The sequence below is a fragment of the Argiope bruennichi genome, chromosome 11 (assembly GCF_947563725.1).
Source record: "Argiope bruennichi chromosome 11, qqArgBrue1.1, whole genome shotgun sequence".
NCBI lineage: Eukaryota > Metazoa > Arthropoda > Arachnida > Araneae > Araneidae > Argiope > Argiope bruennichi.
This window is the reverse complement of record NC_079161.1, coordinates 7024018-7043750: the sequence shown is the minus strand read 5'-3', so window position 1 is coordinate 7043750 and position 19733 is coordinate 7024018. Positions and strand designations below refer to the sequence as shown.

Below are 19733 nucleotides of genomic sequence, written 5' to 3'. Positions count from 1 at the left end.
TCGGAAATATAGCAATTAATATCATGAGAGATAGATGCAGAACAGATCTAGCAGTGAAGCTGATCTAGTACCAGTGGCATAAGTAGGGTTCGAAGTTTTAAGGAGGACAAAACTGGATTTTTGAAGCTATTCTACGAAATCATTATTTAAGAGATGATTTAATTAATCCCCAAATTTTTTTTTAAAAAAATTACATTTTCTATATTGAGTCTTTTGGGAGATAATAAAATTTAAGCCTTTTTAATAAACTTCAACTGCAATAATTTCATGATTACTATTGTGCACCTGGTAAAATTATCCACTAATTGGGATAATTCTACCAGGTGCATTTTTCGGAATGCCGGCAATTAAACCACCTCCAGACGAATCTTGCCTGCTTAAATAAAACAAATTTTTAGTTGAACACAGAAAGTGATCTTCATGCTTGAAGAATGTTTCTTGAAAAATTTTGAATTTGGATGAAGAAAAAAGAATAAACTTTGAGCCATTTTTTTTAAGACCTCTACAGTTCTTCAGAACCAAAGTCATTGTTAAAAAAAAAAAAAAAAAAAGAAAGAAACCAACAAAGACTCACGAAAAACCAATCCTAATGATGTGATAGGAAAACGAAAAAGCTTGAAGATACACAAGAAGATCAAAAGAAAAAGGACTAAAAGAGAGAAGAGAGAGACCAAGAACTAACCAAAAGTATTTGCATTCAATTGCAATGGAATAGCAGATGCTTTGTGAATCTTTTTTAATGCTTTAATCTTGGCGGAGAAAAAGATTCTTTCCGCCAAGATTATTCATAGCAATTTGTTTTCACAGCAAATCCACCAATTTTTCAAACATTCCATGGATCATATTAATTTGGTTTTCCATTTTAATTTTAATTGTTTGGATGATAGAGTTCCTTTCATTCGGTTTAAGGACCATAGTCTCCATAGTCCTTTGATTGATTATAAATTTGTCTCGTCTCAGCAGTTGTGATACGATTTCTACATTTTAGCTCTAAAATGTCCTTTTCCTTGATATAAAAAGGGCATCCTCTAGATGTGGCTGAATGTTTGCCTTGACAATTTATGAATTCTTGTGGATATTGACAAATACCTGCATGAATGTTGACACACAGATGACAAACCTTTGGCTTTTTGCATATCCTTGAAGGGTGCATGAAACTAAAACAATTTGTGCACTGCTGTGGATTGTCAATAAAAGGTTGTTTTTGATTTGTGAACCAAATCTTTATATCCACCGGCAAGCTTGTTCCAGGTTTCGTGATAAGGATGGGTGATGTCTCCTGAGAGTCATTCTGTTTTAGAAAATGCCTTGTCTCAAACAATTCCAATTTTGTTGTTTTTTTGTCAATTCTTCAGCAATCTCTAGTAGCGAGACTAAAATATCATAAAGGAGAAATCGGGAGGTTATATTCGCTTGTATAATATCTGTTGCAACTGGAATATTCGCCTTGGTCTCTAGATAAGTAATTGGGCTGCTCAAACAGAATCCTGTGTTGTAAACATGATTTTTCCCTTGCAAGTAAGTTTCATGTTTTCTATATTTGCATGACGGTTGATTTTATCTTTCATGAAAGTTTGTAGCATAAGAGAGTTTGTTTGGGGAATTCTTAATTTAGAATCCACATTTGATATTACAATATTAATTACTTCATATTCATTTTGCCGAAAATGTAATACTAGTTCATTTGTGGATTTTCCACTATTGAAGAATTTTTTAGAAATTGAGGATTGCATGATGTTTACAGAATAGTAAATATCATATTCTTCTACTGCAGTAACCTTTGAATGGCTCAGCTTTACTAAATTTCGAAACAGTAGAAAAAAGAGAAAAGTAGACAGGTCTCACCTGATCTGCACTATAAGGAACATCATTTGTAAACACAACTTCTAATAAAACAAAGGGAAAAGGAGCACTCTTTTGCATAAAAAATAACAGTACAAAAGCACTCAAAATTCAAAAGCACCAATTCTCTCGACCAACCAACCTTAACAGCCTTCGGTCTTCAAAAACTCACACATTCACTTAACTAGCTACTAAATCTAGGCAATTTATTAATGATATGTTTACAAAAAAGATTTATTTCCTCTATTTCAAAATTACATTACTGCACTGCTAATTAATTGAAAATCATTAATTCTTTATTTTTTTTAATAAAATAATTTACTTGATAAATTCAGGGGTGTTTGTGCTCTGGGGAAACCCCGGAATTCCGGGGATTTTGAACTTTGATCCCCGGAATTTCCGGGGATCGTCGTTCAAAAGGAAGTAGGAATAATAATGAATTATTTATTTTGATCTGGGTAATTTTGTTTGCTTTTAAAGCAGAAAACGCAAGGTCAGTGTGTGTGGTGAAAACTTTTGCTTTCTTTCTCCAAAGGCAGTGATAATTGTTCTTTGTTGTTCTTTCCTTATTGCGAGTTATGACTCATTCCCCCGGTTCTCGGACATTCTCTTCTGGATTCTTTTCGGCAAGTAGGCGCGGCAGAAAAAAAAGGGGGAGACTTCGTTCGACCAGATGTGCGATAACGTGACTCTGGGTTCAAAGGTCTTATCTCTCCTGGCGTGGCGCCAATAAGTAGAGAAGGGGGATTTTTCGCCGTATTAGCTATTTGTCATTGATCGCTTCGCAACTTTTTTTTCTTCGCTGTGTAAAATTTTCGTTTCATTTATTGATGCACGTGTAAATTTTTCGTTTCGCTTATTGAAATATTTTTTTTATTTATGTACGCAAGAGAATTTTATTTAGAAATTTCAGCATATGAAACAGAAATTACCCCTTAAAAATTCATATCTAATTAGTTTTACAGCATTAGATCCAGAGCTAAGAGATAAAACCAGTACAATATTAGCTTTTGAAAAATTATCATCTTTTATGTCCCATATTTTTAGTGATAATGAAAAGTCAAAAGTAGAAGCTGAAATAAGGTTATACCAGAGTGATATTGATATCACCAAAGAAATGCTCTACACATCTGATGAAAGTGGAAATCAAGTCAAGTGTACAATTGATAAATATTGGTCTAAAGTTTTTAATTTAAAAGATGATTTCACAAATGATTATAAGTATCCTACATTGGCTAAATTGGTCAAAGCCTGCCTTAGCTGCTTCCATGGCCCATTAGTGGAAAGTGCATTCAACTTAATGGATACACTTGTCACTGACTATAGAACCTCTTTTAAGATTGATTCCCTAGATGCAGTGCAGACTATTAAATATGATTTAATGGCTTCTAAAGAAACCTCATGTGAAAAATATGGCTCAAAAAATCCAATGACTGATCCAATTCACAAAGATCTCTTACCGAATATGAACAGAAGTTGGAAAACATATCAAGAGGACTTAAAAACATGTATTTCAGATGAGTCACCTATAAAAGTCTCTGAAAAACCTTCTACATTAGCAGAAAAGCAAACTGCTTCTACCTCTGCATGTGCAGTTCTCGAGGAAATTTCTTCAACTGTAAATGAGGAAAATAAAAGTCAACCTTCCTGCAATTATGAAGTTCACCACAAAAGAAAGACAAGCCCACAAACATCAGAAAATAAAAAAAAAGCAGCAGAAATTAGATAATTTTTTTTAAAGAATTAATTCAGGTAATTTAAAAGATTTGCATAAAATGTAGTAGTTTATATGTTTGAAAATTTATGGTTATTAATTTTGCAAAAAAAGTAATTCATTGAACTTTTATAATTAGGTCATTCAATACTTCATAATTGTAATTTTTCATTCCCCCCCCCCCTTCTCGAAACTCCAAAATGCCGGTAGTAAGTCCGTAAAAGTTTCAGGGGATTTTTTGGGGTCCCACAAACACCCCTGTAAATTTTTTCTTCAATGGCCATTTTTGGGTAACAAACATAAGGAATCAAGAAAGTAGTTAAAAAAAAATGTTGTGATATAGATTTTATTTACAAAAGTATTGTAATTAACTGCTTGTAATTGGTGACATTCTAGAGATTTTAAATGTTGGCTGCAACTGCTTTCTAACTTATTACACAAAATGTACCAAATTGTTTAGAGAAATAGGTTTATTTCAAAATATATTCTAAAATTATTTAAAATATAATTTCACACCACGGTCATTAAAATTTGAATAGAAATAACTTGTTTTTACATTAACATTACTTTCTGGAAATGTTGAATAAGGTGAGCCAGATTGCTGATAATGTACTTCATATTTATGTGTTGTTTTTCTGTCAGCATTAGTTAAATGTATACTTTTATTTAGCTTGAATTATTTTGTATTCAGGTAAATAATTTTGTAATTAATTTTTTGCTCCTTTTCTGTTGTTGTGGAATTTTGAAATTTTGAAGCTTGTGTGATCTGGTGATAGTTTATTATTTTATCAGTTAATATTTTTGTTACAGATAAAATGTGTGGAGTTAGAATTTGCTGAAGAAGAAAATGATACAAAATATTACAGTTCAGCTAACTGGCTGGGCAACTGTATAAGTCCTGGAGACTGTGTGTACTTGGATCCTGATGTTTTCACTCCTAGAATGGAATCGGAAAAGAAGAAGCAAAGTTTCAAGGAAAAAAAGGTACTTAAAAATTATTAATTTATATATATATATATATTTCTTATTCATATAAAAAGAAAAAATTACAATGATCTGTATAAATAGAAGCTTTAAAAAATCTTAAATAGGTTTGATTTGATAAAAATTTGAATTATTGAATAAATTCCTATCAAATTTAAATCACAAATGCTATTAAACAAAAAAAAATCAATTAATGTTTCATGGCAATTTATTAAATTATATTTTTTTATTAGAAATTTTATTTCCTTATACAGAAAAAAATATTTTATTTTTAATATTGCTATCCCTTTTGAATGAAAATATTGGTAGATTTTTAAAATCATTTTATTTTCTTTAATTTGCCACTTAGAAATGTTGTATCATTCTTTAAAAATTATTAATAAGCTATGGAGGAAAAGAGCTCTCACCAATTTTAGAAAAACATTTAGTACAGTCTATAAGTTTTTGATGAGCTACAATATTTAAATATTGTTTTGACAAATGTTATTCACAAATTAATTATAAAGTTGCAAACAAGGAAAAAAATTTAATGAATTGCATAAATTTTTTTTAAATGTTTTGTTTGCATCTACAACATTCCATGACTATTTATATGAATTATATTTTTAGTTTGGGTTATGCAATGCTAGTCAATCATCAACAGAACTTGATTTGTTATAATTTCGTTATAAGTTCAAATTTTACTCACAACATTTGGAGATAAGAAAAATTTTATGATAATAAATTAAACTTAATTTTTTTTATTAAAATATGTGTGGGTGTTTTTTCTTTCTATGTAGTAAGGTCATATTCTAATAGTATTTTTTATTTTAGTTTTGTTATAAATCATAGAAATTTGTTTAGAATAGAATGTCAGATATAAAAGGTACAAAGATTTGTGTGCTGTTTCTTATGCTAACTTCTATACTCTGTTTAGGATACAGAAAAACTTGCTTTGAGATCCTTCAGAATCAAAAGATTATAGTCATGAGCTTAGATATTGCCTGCCATAAAGTAGGGTAAATTTCTCTTACAGTAGAATTCACTTCAACCTGATTTTCAGTGTTTTTTTACTCTTAATTCTGCTATCTCCCCTTCCTTTTCTTCCAAAAATATTTTCTGACGTCAAGGAAATGAAGGGAATAGATTTCATTGAGGTTGAAAAGGCCCTTTTTTTTTTTTTTTTTTTCAGGTTTTGAAGTAACCATTCATAGACGTTGCTTTAAGTGTTATGACTGTGGGCCTATAATTTTCCATACCACTGAAAAGTGGCTATTTAGAATGATGGCTGCTTTAAAAAAAATTTAGTTTTATTTATGATAAGCATTTTTAATAAACAACTTATAGTTTTAAAGTTTTTAAAAATCAGTTGCTGTAATTTCATTTGATTTTATTATATTTCCCACTTTCAGAAATCATCTCTTTGTGCATAATCTTGTAATTCATGCTACATTTTTTTTAACACTTACGAGTCAATTGATCAATTATTTACTTTCAAAATTGTTCTTAGGTGGATGAAACAATGTATCCTGAGATTTATCGCAGGAAAAATGATTACATTAAAGGGTCCAACCTTGATGTTCCTGAACCATTTAGAATTGGTTACATCTTAAAGATATTTCAAAAAAAATCTTCTCTACCAAAAATTTTGGTTAAGATGTTCTACCGGTAAATTAATTTTAATTATTTTTTTAATGATGGCAAAATTTCAAAAATAAGTATGCTTTGATTTGAATTATTTTAGGCCACATGATACTCACAAGTGGGATCATCCATCCAGTTACGAATTAGATTTAAATTTGCTTTACTACAGCGATGATGGTAATTTTATTATTTTTTCTTATTAAATAATTTTTCTTTTATTATTTTACAGAAGCTTTTCTTTTTTGTATTAATTTTTTTTGGTGGAAAATGAATTATGAAGGATATTCTTTGATGCAGTTAACTCTTCCAACTCTTAAAACCTTCAATGGAAAGGAAATCAACACACAGCTATAAAACCTGCTCCCCATTGCTAAAAATTCCAGAATATTAATTTCCACTAAAATATTGACTATTGTTGTTAGAAGGAAATTTGTAATTGTTGCTCATATTATCATTTTTACTGTGAAACATATAATACAATGATTTAGCTTTTATAAATTATTTAACTTAAGATACCCTTCTTTTGTGGTTGCTTTTTGTAGAATTAAGGATTTTTATTTTTAGCTCTATTTTTAGCTTAAAAAATAAATAATATAAAAACAAACCATAGCTTTTGTGTGAAAGAAAAATATTGATATGTACAATTTCAGTTAATTGGGTGTTAAACATATCAATATTTTTCTCTCTCTCAGAGCCAAATACCACTCCCAAATGTTGAACAATTGTCTAAGTTGTCCATATATAGCATAGGAATTGCTCAGAGAATAAACATGCAAAATTTTATTAAAATCCAAGATCATGGATGTCAAATAATATTTGTTTCTGATCTATTACTGTTTTTTTGTGTTTGAATTACTGTTGAATGGCCTGTATATTAATCTAAAATATGGAATCTCATTATTTTTTTACTATGTATACTATATGAATTATCATTATTATTTATTTGCCTCTGTTTATAGAGATCACTGTGGATTTCAGTAACATCAAGGGGAAATGTTATGTAATTTTTGGAGAAAATTTAACAGAATCTGTTGAAGAATATGCTAATAAAGGTCCCCATCGTTTTTATTTCTATGAAAGTTACAACAGAACCTCTAAATCTTTTGAAGAGCCTCCAACTATGGCACAGAGAATTGGCAGAGTTGGAAAAGTAAGCCCTTTCATGGAATAGTTTTGTAAATTAATGAATGAGTTTGTATCATGTGTGGTTTATGAGATAATCTGCACCTCATAAATCTATTTTCGATTCTTGTATCAATTATTTATTTTTTTAAATTAATTTTAACTTTTTCAACAAGTGCTGTGACTTATTTCAACCTCTAAATATAGGCATTACTTTTTTTTTTTTAATTTGCAATATCAAATATGAGAAGGTTTCATTTAAAATATGAAAGAAATATTTTTTCTTGACAATGATTTTTTTATTTAAAAAATTGTTTCTGCAATCAATTGGTTTGCATCCATTGATATCAATATGTCATATTTATTTAAATTTTTAAAGAAATTAATGGTAATAAAAAAGTTTCAAAAATCTGAATTATACCAAAAGTTTATTGGAATATTTTTAATACAGGATAAACTATTAATTTATTTTTAATAGACTTTCTAATTTTTGGCTTAGTTTTTAAAATAATTTCTGGAGAAATTTTGTTGCCCTATCTTTTTTTTTTTTTTTGTCATATTTTCTTTTATATTAGTTTTAACGTTTTCAAAAATAATGTACCCATTCAAATTAAATGGTTATTTGTTAATTTCAAGAAGTATGTTCAGAAAATATGTAGATCTATTTATGCAGAGGTGCAGTGTCTCACTACACATACTGTGGTCACATCTATCAGCATGTTAAATTGAAATATGTTGCTAAAAAAAGTAAAAATTAGATGGAATAATCTTTCAGAGTATTGAATATATTTTCATTTCTTAAGGATTTATTCTACAAAAAAAATTTATGAAAATGAAATGTAAAAATTTATAATGACATTGTAAAGAATGTTTTAAGAAGTGAACAATCTTAGCTTACATCAGATGAAAATACACTATTAAATATTTTAGAAGCAATGAAAATAAATTAAATTTCATTGCTACAGTAAAAGTCTTTAAAAAATTATGTGATTTTTCCTTTGCATTCTGACAACTAAATGTATATCGTTGAAAAGTTAACTTTTTTGTATTTTAAGATGGTATAAAAAATTAAATATGCATTAAAATTGATGCAATAATATTTCAAAAAGTTGTCAGCAAAAAAACAACAACATATTACCTAATTTTTAGTTTGATAAAAATCCAAAATGTGCACATCCTCTGTTATTTTCTATGATATTTGGTACCTCTAGACCCAACAGTCTATTCAATTGATTGCCAATAGATAGCTAAGCATATGTTCGTTTTTATCATAAATAGAGGTTTTAAACTAATTTATTAGAGATTAGATTATGTATATGAAAAGAAGAATGCTGATTATTAAAGAAAAAAGAAAAGGTCTAAAATGACCCATTTTAGACATTAAAATCATTATTTAAGTGTAAGAGTTGATTGAATTTTGTTCAGGGAGTCATGGATTTCTATCTACTTTCTTTTTTCTTCTCTTCCCCCCCCCCCTCCGAAAAAAGTATTATTTTTAAAAAAATCTAAATCAGTAATAAAAAATTTGTATGATGTTTCCCTAATTTGTGATGCTGGTTTTATTATTCTTAAGAGGAAAACTTTAAAATAATTTTTTTTAAGCTTGATATATGAAGGCTCAGTTTATTTGTGCATTTGTTACCTTAATTATTAATTTAACACTAATTTATGTGAAATAGAACCTAACTTTGTTGAAGTGACTGCTTGCATTTCACCAAAATCTTATAATATTTTGGTCCTTAATAGCAGGACATTTTTCTTTCTCCAGAAGCAAGAAAAAAAATATTCATTATTTTTATTTTTTTTTAAATCTGAAAACAATTTTATTTATCAGATTCCTTTATTTCAAATAATGGATCAACTCTTGTAAAGAATGTGTTTTTTCTCTCTTCCCACTGTGTGATATCCTCCACTGAATATTATAGATGCCCTAATTTAGTATTCGCTTGTATGTTTACTTCATAATCTAAAACAAATTTTGAAATTTCAAAAAAAAAAAACTTTTTAAAGAAATTGAATGGTAATATATGATGGTTCAGTTTGTATGTGCATTTATTATCTTCATTTTTAAAAATATTCTGTGGTATCTTTTGATTAAAAAAAACTATAGCAACAAGTTTATTTTTAAAAAATTAGAAATAATGGTCTTAACAGTCATTTTCTATGTATATTTTGCTTGCAGGGTAATAAAGGTAATATAAAAGGAAAAAAGAAGACTGTGGGCAAAACTTCCAAAGGACCAACAGAAGAATTCCATCCAATAATTTGTAAAAAACTGAAAACACTAGATGTTTTTGCTGGATGTGGAGGTGATATTGCTTTACATTTACTTTTCTTTTTTTGCCATCATTTTTTTTTATTTGTTCATTTTGTCTTTTAAGCTGTTAAAATGAAGAAGAAACTATATTTTCAAGTACTGAAATAATTTCCTCAATACTTAAAATAGATGTATAAGATAATTATAAGATGGATGTGATTCTAAAAATAAATAATTCCTTAGATAATGGTAAAAAGTAACTAATTTGTACAGTATCTAATCAGGAATATTTAACAAGAACATTTTTCAGAAATATTTTTTTATTGGGCATCTTATGAATTTCAGTATAGCATAACAGAAAGAAAGTCACTGTGTCATTCTTACAGTAGCAAATTTAATAAATCTTCAATCCGATTAACAATTGTTTCCACCTGAAAATAGAAGTCCATCCTTTTAATAAACATTAGTACTTTCTTTGGCTTAAAATATCTTCAAGGTATTTGCATCTCATCAGTCAGTGACCTTTTAAGAAAAAATATAGGTTAAACAACTTATTTAATTTGTCATACAAATTAAGATATATATTAATTTCTCATGATGGGGTCAACTTAAAACGACTGAATTATGAATTAATTTTAAAAGTAGTGGAAACTCTTCCATATTTAATTAAAAAGAAAAAAATATTTCTATTGGGGGGGGGGGCATACTCATATTAATGATAAATCTGAGTCGTTATGTTTGCTTCTCTGAAATACCTGGGATAAAAATGCAAAAATAGTCTTATTTCATTATTAGCATTTATCTAATATTAAATACATGAGTCCTGTTATGTTGGATCTTTTTTTTTTGGTAGAGTTTTCAGCAAATAGAATTAAGTAAGTATATCTCAAGAACTTTCATGAATTTCAGAATGAAATGTGATACACGTACATAAAAATACGTGCTGAATCGAATTATTAAAAAAAAAAATCTTTGCTTCCATAATGGAAAAATTTCAAGATTCTAATTAATTAACTTGATTAATCTGTTTCCCTGTCTCAACAAATCCTTCCTTTAAGCCATTTCCATTGACACCAATTTTGTGAAGATGCAATAATAAATAACAAATTACAGAGGTGTTCCATTTTTTTCTGTTGGCAACTGTATATGTTTTTAAGATTATTTTTTTATTTTGCATTGTGAAAAAGAAAAGCATAATGATGATTGATATCTGTCAAGAAAATAAACATACAGCAATTGTGTTAGTGGAAATAACAGTTTAAACACTTTGTTTGACTAACTGGATGTCTTGAATTACAAGTCATAAAAAAGATTTATTATACTTCATTAATAGAAATTTTATTTGCCTGAAAGTTGTAACATCTTCCTTTAGGATATATTTTTTGAAACTCAATGAATATAATTGCTTTTTATAAAATAATAATAATAATAATTTTAGAACTGAGTTGGCTAATTATAGCAAATTTAGTCCAATATAAAGTTGTGATTTAGTTTTTCTGTAAAACCAATTGCTTAAAAGATATTTAAAAAAAAAGAAGGAAAGAAACATTTTACGAGGTTCTTTTAGAAATATGGTACCATTGAGATGTGTGCCTGGATAAAAAGTTGATTTATATAGTACAGCTTAGACATTAATAAAATACTAAAAGAATCAAAACTACCTGATTTTTTACATACCAAAATGTACCATTTTCCTGGACCAGAAACCAATGTTTTTTATAGCTATTTGTCTAACAAAAAATATACAATTAAGAATCTTGTGCAGTATTATTTCTTATTCATTATTTTATGTTGTTGTTTTTTAAGTCTCAGTTTTCTTCTCTCTTTTGAATTTTTATTTTAGTAATTTCAGTTTTACATTTAGTTAAGTATGTCTTTTCCATACAAATGTAAGACATTTTACTTTTATTTAATCCTTTTAAACAATATTTAAAATCTATTTATTGTTCCTTTTAAAAGGTATTCTTGAATTTTGAGTTTAATCATTCATCTCAAGTTAATTTCTTCTTTTAAGGACTTTCCCAAGGTTTCCATGCTGCTGGAATCAGTGAGACACTTTGGGCCATTGAGAAAGAAGAAGCTGCTGCGCAGGCTTTCCGTTTGAATTTCCCTCATTGTACAGTCTTTACAGAGGATTGCAATCATTTACTGAGGCTGGTGATGGATGTAAGTTGCTTTAATTTGTTTAACTGTGCACCCAACCCTTTACAGTTTAACTGCTGATCTCCTGTTTATCATCGAAATAAAATAAAATCTTGAAAAATCCTTGCAAATATTAACTTTTGTTTCAAGAGATGCGTTAATTTTTTTCTTTCTTTTTGCTTAATTTACATTTATTCAAATACAGCAATGTTATATTATTTCTTAATCTAAAGCTTTAAGGACATCATTATAAAACTTCTGACCAAGAATTTCTTATGATTTCATTCCCTGCAAGACTGGTTGCCCTCATTTCTCATGTCTAGCAATATGAGTCTCATTCATGTGTCAAATAGAATATAGTGAATTTTTATCTACCTATTTATTGAAACCTATCCATCCTGTAACGTTTGATAGAAAGAAACATCTATCATTCAACTGTTCAAATCCAAAGTTCAAATAAAATGTGCTATTAATTGATAATGAATAACAAATAATATTGTTAAAATGTGTAGAAATACACAGTCTGCTACAGCTTTTTCTATTGTCATATTGAACTGTTTTAGACTATAGAACTTAATTTAATGATAATGTTTTTATATTCCAAACATTCTGAAATATATGCAAAAGCTTGTTTCATTCTAAGACATCCAGTTTGCTTTTATTTTCCAGAAAATGTTGTAATAATAGAACTGAGAGTGTTATTTTATGTAATTTGTGACTTTCTATTTATTTGTTTCTTAAGTATTACAGAGATCCAAAAATGTGGCCTTTTTTCTCTTTTCCTGGCTAAAGTCTTTCATTCAAAATGTATTACGGAAATGAAATCATGCCTTACTTTTCTTTTTAGATTTTGTATATTTACTTATTTATGCTTTTATATATATATATAGATTAATACTTTATCAAGCATCCATTACTTTATTACATATAAATAAACAGCTATAAACTTTTATGAAATGTACTCTCTTTATAATTCAAACATAACTTTCAGTGAAAATTATTCATTACCTGTATGGTTCTTATTTATGTAGTTTAGAAAACTTATATGTTTTTGCCTGTGTATGTATTTAACCAATAATTCAGATTCTTTTTTGTCTATTTAGGGTCAGGAGATTCTATACAAAGGCCAAAGACTACCGCAAAAAGGCGAAGTTGAATGCATTACTGGTGGGCCCCCCTGCCAAGGCTTCAGCGGCATGAATCGTTTCAACTCCCGAGAATATTCCTGTTTTAAGAATTCTCTCATTGTCTCTTACCTGAGTTATTGTGACTTCTTCCGACCCAGGTGCTAATCTTTTGTTTTATTTTTAAAAAATTTAATTCTTATAGCATCGTGAAAAATTAAATAAAGTAAAATAATTTTTTAAAACAAATTTTTTGCTGAAATTATTAAACATTGGGGAGTGGAAGTAAATAAGCTTGCTCGCTCTCTCTGCTGATCAAAAAAATTTATTAATTGTATTCCTTGCCCCTCTTCCTCCCTCCCAAAAGAAATTTGTTTTGCATTCATGAAACATTGCATTATTTTAATGTTTTAGTTTTTATATATTGTGCCTTTATCAGCATCGGCAAAAGCACAGATAATGATTTTTGTATCTTGCAAGTTATATAACGTGAATACCTAAAAGCATTATTATAACTTTTAATATTAAAATTAAGAAACGAGATTGAAATTTTATCTGTTCGAATATTATTATTTGAATCATATATCAGAAGAATTTTATTATTTCTAAAAGAATTCCAAACACTTATATTTACATTTGTTTTATTTCATAGTTATAATTATATAGATTATCATGTAGATTTTCAAAGAGATTACAAAAAAATAATAGGTGTTTGAAGCTTGTTATATAAAAACTGGTTGCATAGTGTCCTGAAGTGCTTACTTTTTCTTTTCATTGTAGAAAAAAGCCTTTAAATTGCTTACATTTTATTTAAAGTTTATTTGTGTGTAATCAAGTATTTGATATTGTGTGCAATTGCTTGTAGTTTTATGTTTTCTCTTATATTACTGTTTTCTACTAAGAATTTAATTCATTTCTCAATAGTCTGGAATATTGGATATGCTGTTTATGATTTCTACAATACTAAATTGTAAATGTAGAAATTTAGTAATGAGAATAATTTTCTTTAATATATTTTTTTTCATTGATTCTTATGTAAAAAGAAAAAGTAAATATTTAAAAATGCAATTTTAACAGTCAAACTTGCTTCAAATTGTTTTTAAATGATAAATTTATGTATAAAAGTACCGTAATTTCGCGCATGTAGTCCGCGGACTATCTGTGTTTAAAATGCGAATTTTTGAAGCTGCGGATAATGCGCTGGTTGTTCACGGTTAAAATTGTTGAAGTTTAAAAAACACGCTGTCGTGAACTGCCGATGATCAAATATAAAAAAAGCGCGAGATTCCAAGAAAACATTCGTATGTATTGTATCGATAGTAAACCATAGAGCATACTAATTATGGATTCCATGAGGGCACACATAAAAGACAGCATAAATGTGGAAGCTAAAAAAAAAACTTCGGTGCTGAACTTAGCGTTATTCCAGGAGGTTTAACAAAAATCCTGCAACCTCTGGATATTAGCGTGAACACAAGTTTCAAGTCCCATGTACGTGCTTGCTGGGAGAACTGGATGTCGGAAGGTTTACATACTTTCACAAAAGGAGAAAATGTGAGATGCGCTTCATACACTGAAGTTGCCGAATGGGTCGATAAATCCTGGAAAAGTGTTAAAGTGTCAACCGGGATTATATAAAAGCCGGGATTGTTAGTGAAAGTGAGGAAATCACTGACAGTGAAGATAGTGATGCTGAAAATGAACTTTCGGGCACTCTTCTCGAAAATATATTAGAACTGTTTAATTCTGATACCAATGAATCGGACTTTGAAAGTTTTCGTTAATGTAGTAGAATGTGTGATTAATTAATATATGATTAATTAGTAAGCACTGTTTTTTATTTGTATTTAGCGTTTTATTTCTGAAGGTATATTAGTAAGTAAGTACTTTTTTTCTATTTATACTTAGTTCTTTGTTTCTAAAATACATTAATATTACTGTATTAAAATAACGTAATTTCGGACGTATAGTCCGCGGACTATCTGACGATTTTTGAAATTTTTTTTATATAAAATCATGTCTGCGGACTATACGTGCAAAATTACGGTAAATGAAATTTTTGATTTTGTGCTTCAAAATCTCATTACCTAAGTGGTTGCCCCTCACAGCTTATTTTTTTACTTGTAGAAATGTTTTCCTATAACAAATTTAATGAGTATATATATTCTAGTCATGACAAATGGATATGTATTAAATTTCTCTCCTGTATATTACTTAAATCCTGTGAAGGGAAGAAAATCATCAACATTATCAAAAGATTTTGCGAGTTCTTACTTTTTCTCTTAAGGTGTGCTTTCCCCTTCCCCTATAAATTTGAGTACACATCTGAAGAATGACGACTAAATAATCACATTGCAAGTTTCAAATCTATTTGGTTATTAATATGATAACTAATGACACTTCATGCACAAATTTAACTGTATAAAGGTTAAATGAAGTTTATGAAATAAATTCAGTTGATAGCCTAAATGCATAGCCCTTCTGTAAATGAAAAGAAAATATATACATATTTCATTTTAATTCCAAAATCATGAGCATTTTATATTTATGGAATAATTATTTTCTTTCCAACAGATTTTTCTTACTAGAAAATGTTCGAAATTTTGTATCTTTTAAAAGAAGCATGATTCTGAAATTGACTCTACGGTGCCTTATACGAATGGGCTATCAATGCACATTTGCTGTGATGCAGGCTGGAAGTTATGGTGTCCCACAGACCCGTAGGAGGTATGCTCGTGAAATTTGATTATTGGTATTATGTTAATGTTTATGTGTTACAAAATGTCTCACAGGGCTTTTTTTATGTATACATATAATATGCTAATTATTAAGTAGAAAATTTTCCAAAATATGCATACAGGATAAATAGTATTTAACACTTTTGATGGTAGTTTTTTAATTATTGAATGAGTCAAATTCAAAACCACTTTTTTACTGTTTTGTAAACTGAATACCCTTATCAGTGTTAAGTTAATCAAATTATCATTCTCCAGTTGTTCTTTTCAGCAAGTGACAGATTTTTAATAAATAATATGATCTATACTGTTTGATTTAAATTAGATTTTGAGGATTTTTAGAAATGCTTTGCTGTTGCATTCATTATATTAGTATTAAAGAATTTTTTGAACAATACATTTTGAGTTTTTATTTAACTTTATAATAAATTATATTGGTCCTATCCTCCTCTTCTAAAATTGCTTACACGTCTTGTTCTGAATGGATTTTTGTTATTATAGCTTTAAAATTGACTTACCTTATTTTTAATTATTTATTTTCCAATTTATTTCTTTGCTTGCTTATTGCCTTTTCTCTTTCTAAGAACTGCTTTAAAAAAAGGTGAGAAGATTACGTGATGTGTAAACTAAATCTGACAATTTATTGTTATAATTTTCTTTCAGGGCCATTATTCTGGCAGCAGCTCCTGGTGAAATGTTGCCTGTTTATCCTGAACCAACCCATGTATTTTCACCTCGTGCCTGTCAGTTGACTGTAGCAGTTGATGAGAAAAAAGTATGTTTTGAAATGTGCATTCAAACCTCCCCCCCCCCTTTACTATAGTTGATATATTCTTTGTTAAAGAAAAACAGATTAACTATTACAATTCTGTATCAGAATATCAAAAATGTTTAAGCATTACTTATAGGTATAACATTTATAGATCTATGTACAGACGCAGGTAAAAAAATCTATTCACTCTCAATGTGAGAAGATTTAAAAAAAAAAAAAAAGTGAGATAAAAAGATAATCACATTTTTTATCTTTACATAAGAGAAAAAATTTGTTCCTCTTAAGCATTTATCCCTCTTATACCTTGAAAACTATAATAGTCGTCAATATTTAAAATGCGCATTAGAGTTATTAGATATAAAAGTGGGATCTGGATTAGAAAATAAGAAAGAATAAAGTAATATTGGCTGATAAAAATGGAAAATTAATTAGAAGTTTTATATATATAAAGCCCATGTGAATGATTCTGCTTTTGTAAAATATTCTGCATATGAAAAAATTTATTCTACTGGTTGCTCATACTAACTTAAAAAGCAATTTTTATTAGATTATAGAGTCTTTATTATTTTTCTTTAAGGTTAATTAATTTAATTTCAATATTTTTAAAACTTTTCATGTTTGTAATTTTTTAATATTTCTTTAGCTTGATTATCTTTTAAACATTTTTTCCCTACCAATGATGTTACTTGGTGAAGAGTTTACAAAGCAATAGATCTCAGGATAAAAAAATAAAAAAAAACAGTTAAAAGTTTCAAAAATTGAAAAGATTTAGAAAATTAATAAAATGTGTTTTTAAATAAATTAATTGTATCTTTGTATTTCTATCCTCAATAGTTTCTGGAAATATTTCTTACTTAAATTCAGTTTTATTCCTTTAAAAGAAAATTTCTGTACTGTTATTTGCAATTTAATGATGTAATGATTTTTTTTAATGCTTTTCTGGATCACTGTGTTGTTATATTTGAAAATCATTTACAAGTTATGTCTGTGGTTGGAATTTTACCATTAATTTTAAAAAGTGACTTGTTTTGTAAAATTATGGAAATTTTAAGAAGAATGGGGAAAACTAACTTTTTAAAAAAAATAATAGAAAAAAAAAAGCAAATGTTGAAATAGCATGAATAATGATGCATTCATTGACTTCTTCTATTATAATTTTATTTCTTAGAATAATTCATTATTTGGTAAAACAGCTTCTTGTAACTTCACATGTTTTTATATTTTCAGTTTCAGTCAAACATCAAATGGACAACATCTGCACCCTATCGCACTATAACAGTCAGAGATGCATTGTCAGATTTGCCTCAAATAAAGAATGGAGCAAAGGCTGAGGAAATCTCCTATTCAGGAGAAGCACTGAGTCACTTTCAAAAAAAGGTAACTTTTTATGAATGCAGCATAAAAACATAATATTTTAAATGTTCAATCATGTGGGTGTATATATGTGTTCTCATATTAATGAATTTTCAGTCTTACAATTAAAGTTTCAGATTTATTTGCCTACATTTTATCTTTCTCGATCATTTAAGATGCTTCTTTTAATACTTGTTTAAACAAGTAGATTAGTGTAGATTTCTATTAAGTAGTTTTTGAAATATTACAATATTATTTTTGTAAAGCAGTAAATGCACACACCACTTTGACTTTTTACATGAAATCCAGTAATATATGTATCTTGTAGCTTATAAAAAACATATCTTTATAGATATAATCTATGATTGATCTATGCATTTTGTAATTGAATGTATGTTTTGAATTTCCTGTTATCTAATTATAGTAAAATTTCTATGCCATGTTACTGTTCCAATAGGAATCAGATTGCAAATGTGTTTCTCATTGAAACCTGCAATAGGAAAACGCAAATGCCTAAAAAAATTTTACAATTGTAGGTAAACTTAGAAAATGATAATGAACTTAAGTTTCTTATTGATTAACTTGTCTTCATAAAACATATAGACTGCAACTAAGTTGTTAAATTAGAAGATTTATTTTCCCTAATAAATTTACTTATATATCTGTGATGATCCTTTCATCAAGATGATGTTGCAGCTTAAGCTATGTGCTCATGTCAACAGATTAATTATGCGATGCACTAGTTAATTGTATTTTTTTTTTCTGCATTCTCGAGATTTATAAATATATATTTGCTATATATATTCTATTAACTAACAAACATTTTCTTAGTGTTTCTTTTTTTTTTAAAAAACATATTTTTTATGCCATTGTTGAATTGAATATTTTGACAATCATCCATATATCAGAAAAAATAGTGTATTTTTATTCTGATGAATTGTTGAACAAGAATATTCAATGTTGCAAAATTATTTAACAGAATTATAAAGTTTTATTTTCTAATACTTCAATCATACCTTTTGGCACACTTATCAGTCTTAAAATTTAATAGAGGTTTTCATGTGATTGTGCTGCAGTTCATTTTTAGAATTGTCTGATTATACTTCTAAAATCATCTGAAATTTTTCAAGATAATAATATTTATATACAAGACCAAGCCTATGTAAAAAAAAAAAAAAAACATTAACGGAATTTTAATTTTGATATCTACTGTTGTTATATTCTTTTGTTTTATTTATTTATCATCTATTAAATAACATTAGTTATTATTTATTTATTTAATTACTCTTAAGTGAATTGAAGCTGAAAGCCAAACTGCTCCAAAAATATAAACCATTACAGCTCATGAAATGTGTAACTTTTACAGTTCTTAAAGAACTACATTTGTGCATTTCAATGACATTTTTAATTGATTCTCTGTTAATATTGACTTTCTTTTTTTCCCAGCTTCGAGGAGTGATGTATGATCCTGTGCTGAGGGATCACATTTGCAAAGAGATGAGCCCACTTGTAGAAGCACGCATGCAACACATCCCCACACAGCCTGGGGCAGACTGGAGAGATTTGCCTAATATAGTTGTCAGGCTGAATGATGGAACTTATACTAAATTATTGTAAGTTTCTAATGAAAACTAGATCATGAATTATATTACAAAATTTCAAAGCTTAAAATAAAACCGGAATTTCTAAATCAATACAGCATTGAAAAAAGTCATGTGTAAAATTTATGAAACAACTTGCTTTAATTAAACTTATTTTTAACTGATCATTAATTACTAATTTTTTTTATTCCAAATTTTGCATTGCAGTAAACGTTTTGTGCCAAAAAAAGAGGTAATTTCTATTTAATTTCACAAGAATAATATTTATCATGACTTCAGGTCTTCACTGAGCATTTATATTTCTCTGAAATGATTTGATTCTGATGCAAGATCGAAATTTTTTATAAGAAATAAGCTAAATTCATTTTAACTGACTTATTTTTTTCCCAAGAATGAACATTTCCTCTTTCAAATTTCAAGCTAATGCTCATTTTTGTTGTAAATTGTTTTTTGAAATCTAATGA

General features: G+C 27.9%; 1 protein-coding gene across 3 annotated transcripts in view; it reads left to right on the top strand.

The window, feature by feature from the left end:
- LOC129957060 (DNA (cytosine-5)-methyltransferase PliMCI-like) overlaps positions 1-19733 on the top strand; it is a 73036-nt gene that overhangs the window by 49254 nt on the left and 4049 nt on the right. For all 3 annotated transcript variants that reach the window (XM_056069196.1, XM_056069197.1, XM_056069195.1), the window contains exons 20-30: positions 4367-4540; positions 6030-6187; positions 6264-6340; positions 7123-7313; positions 9468-9594; positions 11557-11708; positions 12788-12969; positions 15383-15535; positions 16207-16318; positions 17543-17692; positions 19115-19281. In XM_056069196.1, the coding sequence (XP_055925171.1) occupies positions 4367-4540; positions 6030-6187; positions 6264-6340; positions 7123-7313; positions 9468-9594; positions 11557-11708; positions 12788-12969; positions 15383-15535; positions 16207-16318; positions 17543-17692; positions 19115-19281 (1643 nt within the window). The remainder of the gene's footprint in view (positions 1-4366; positions 4541-6029; positions 6188-6263; positions 6341-7122; positions 7314-9467; positions 9595-11556; positions 11709-12787; positions 12970-15382; positions 15536-16206; positions 16319-17542; positions 17693-19114; positions 19282-19733) is intronic.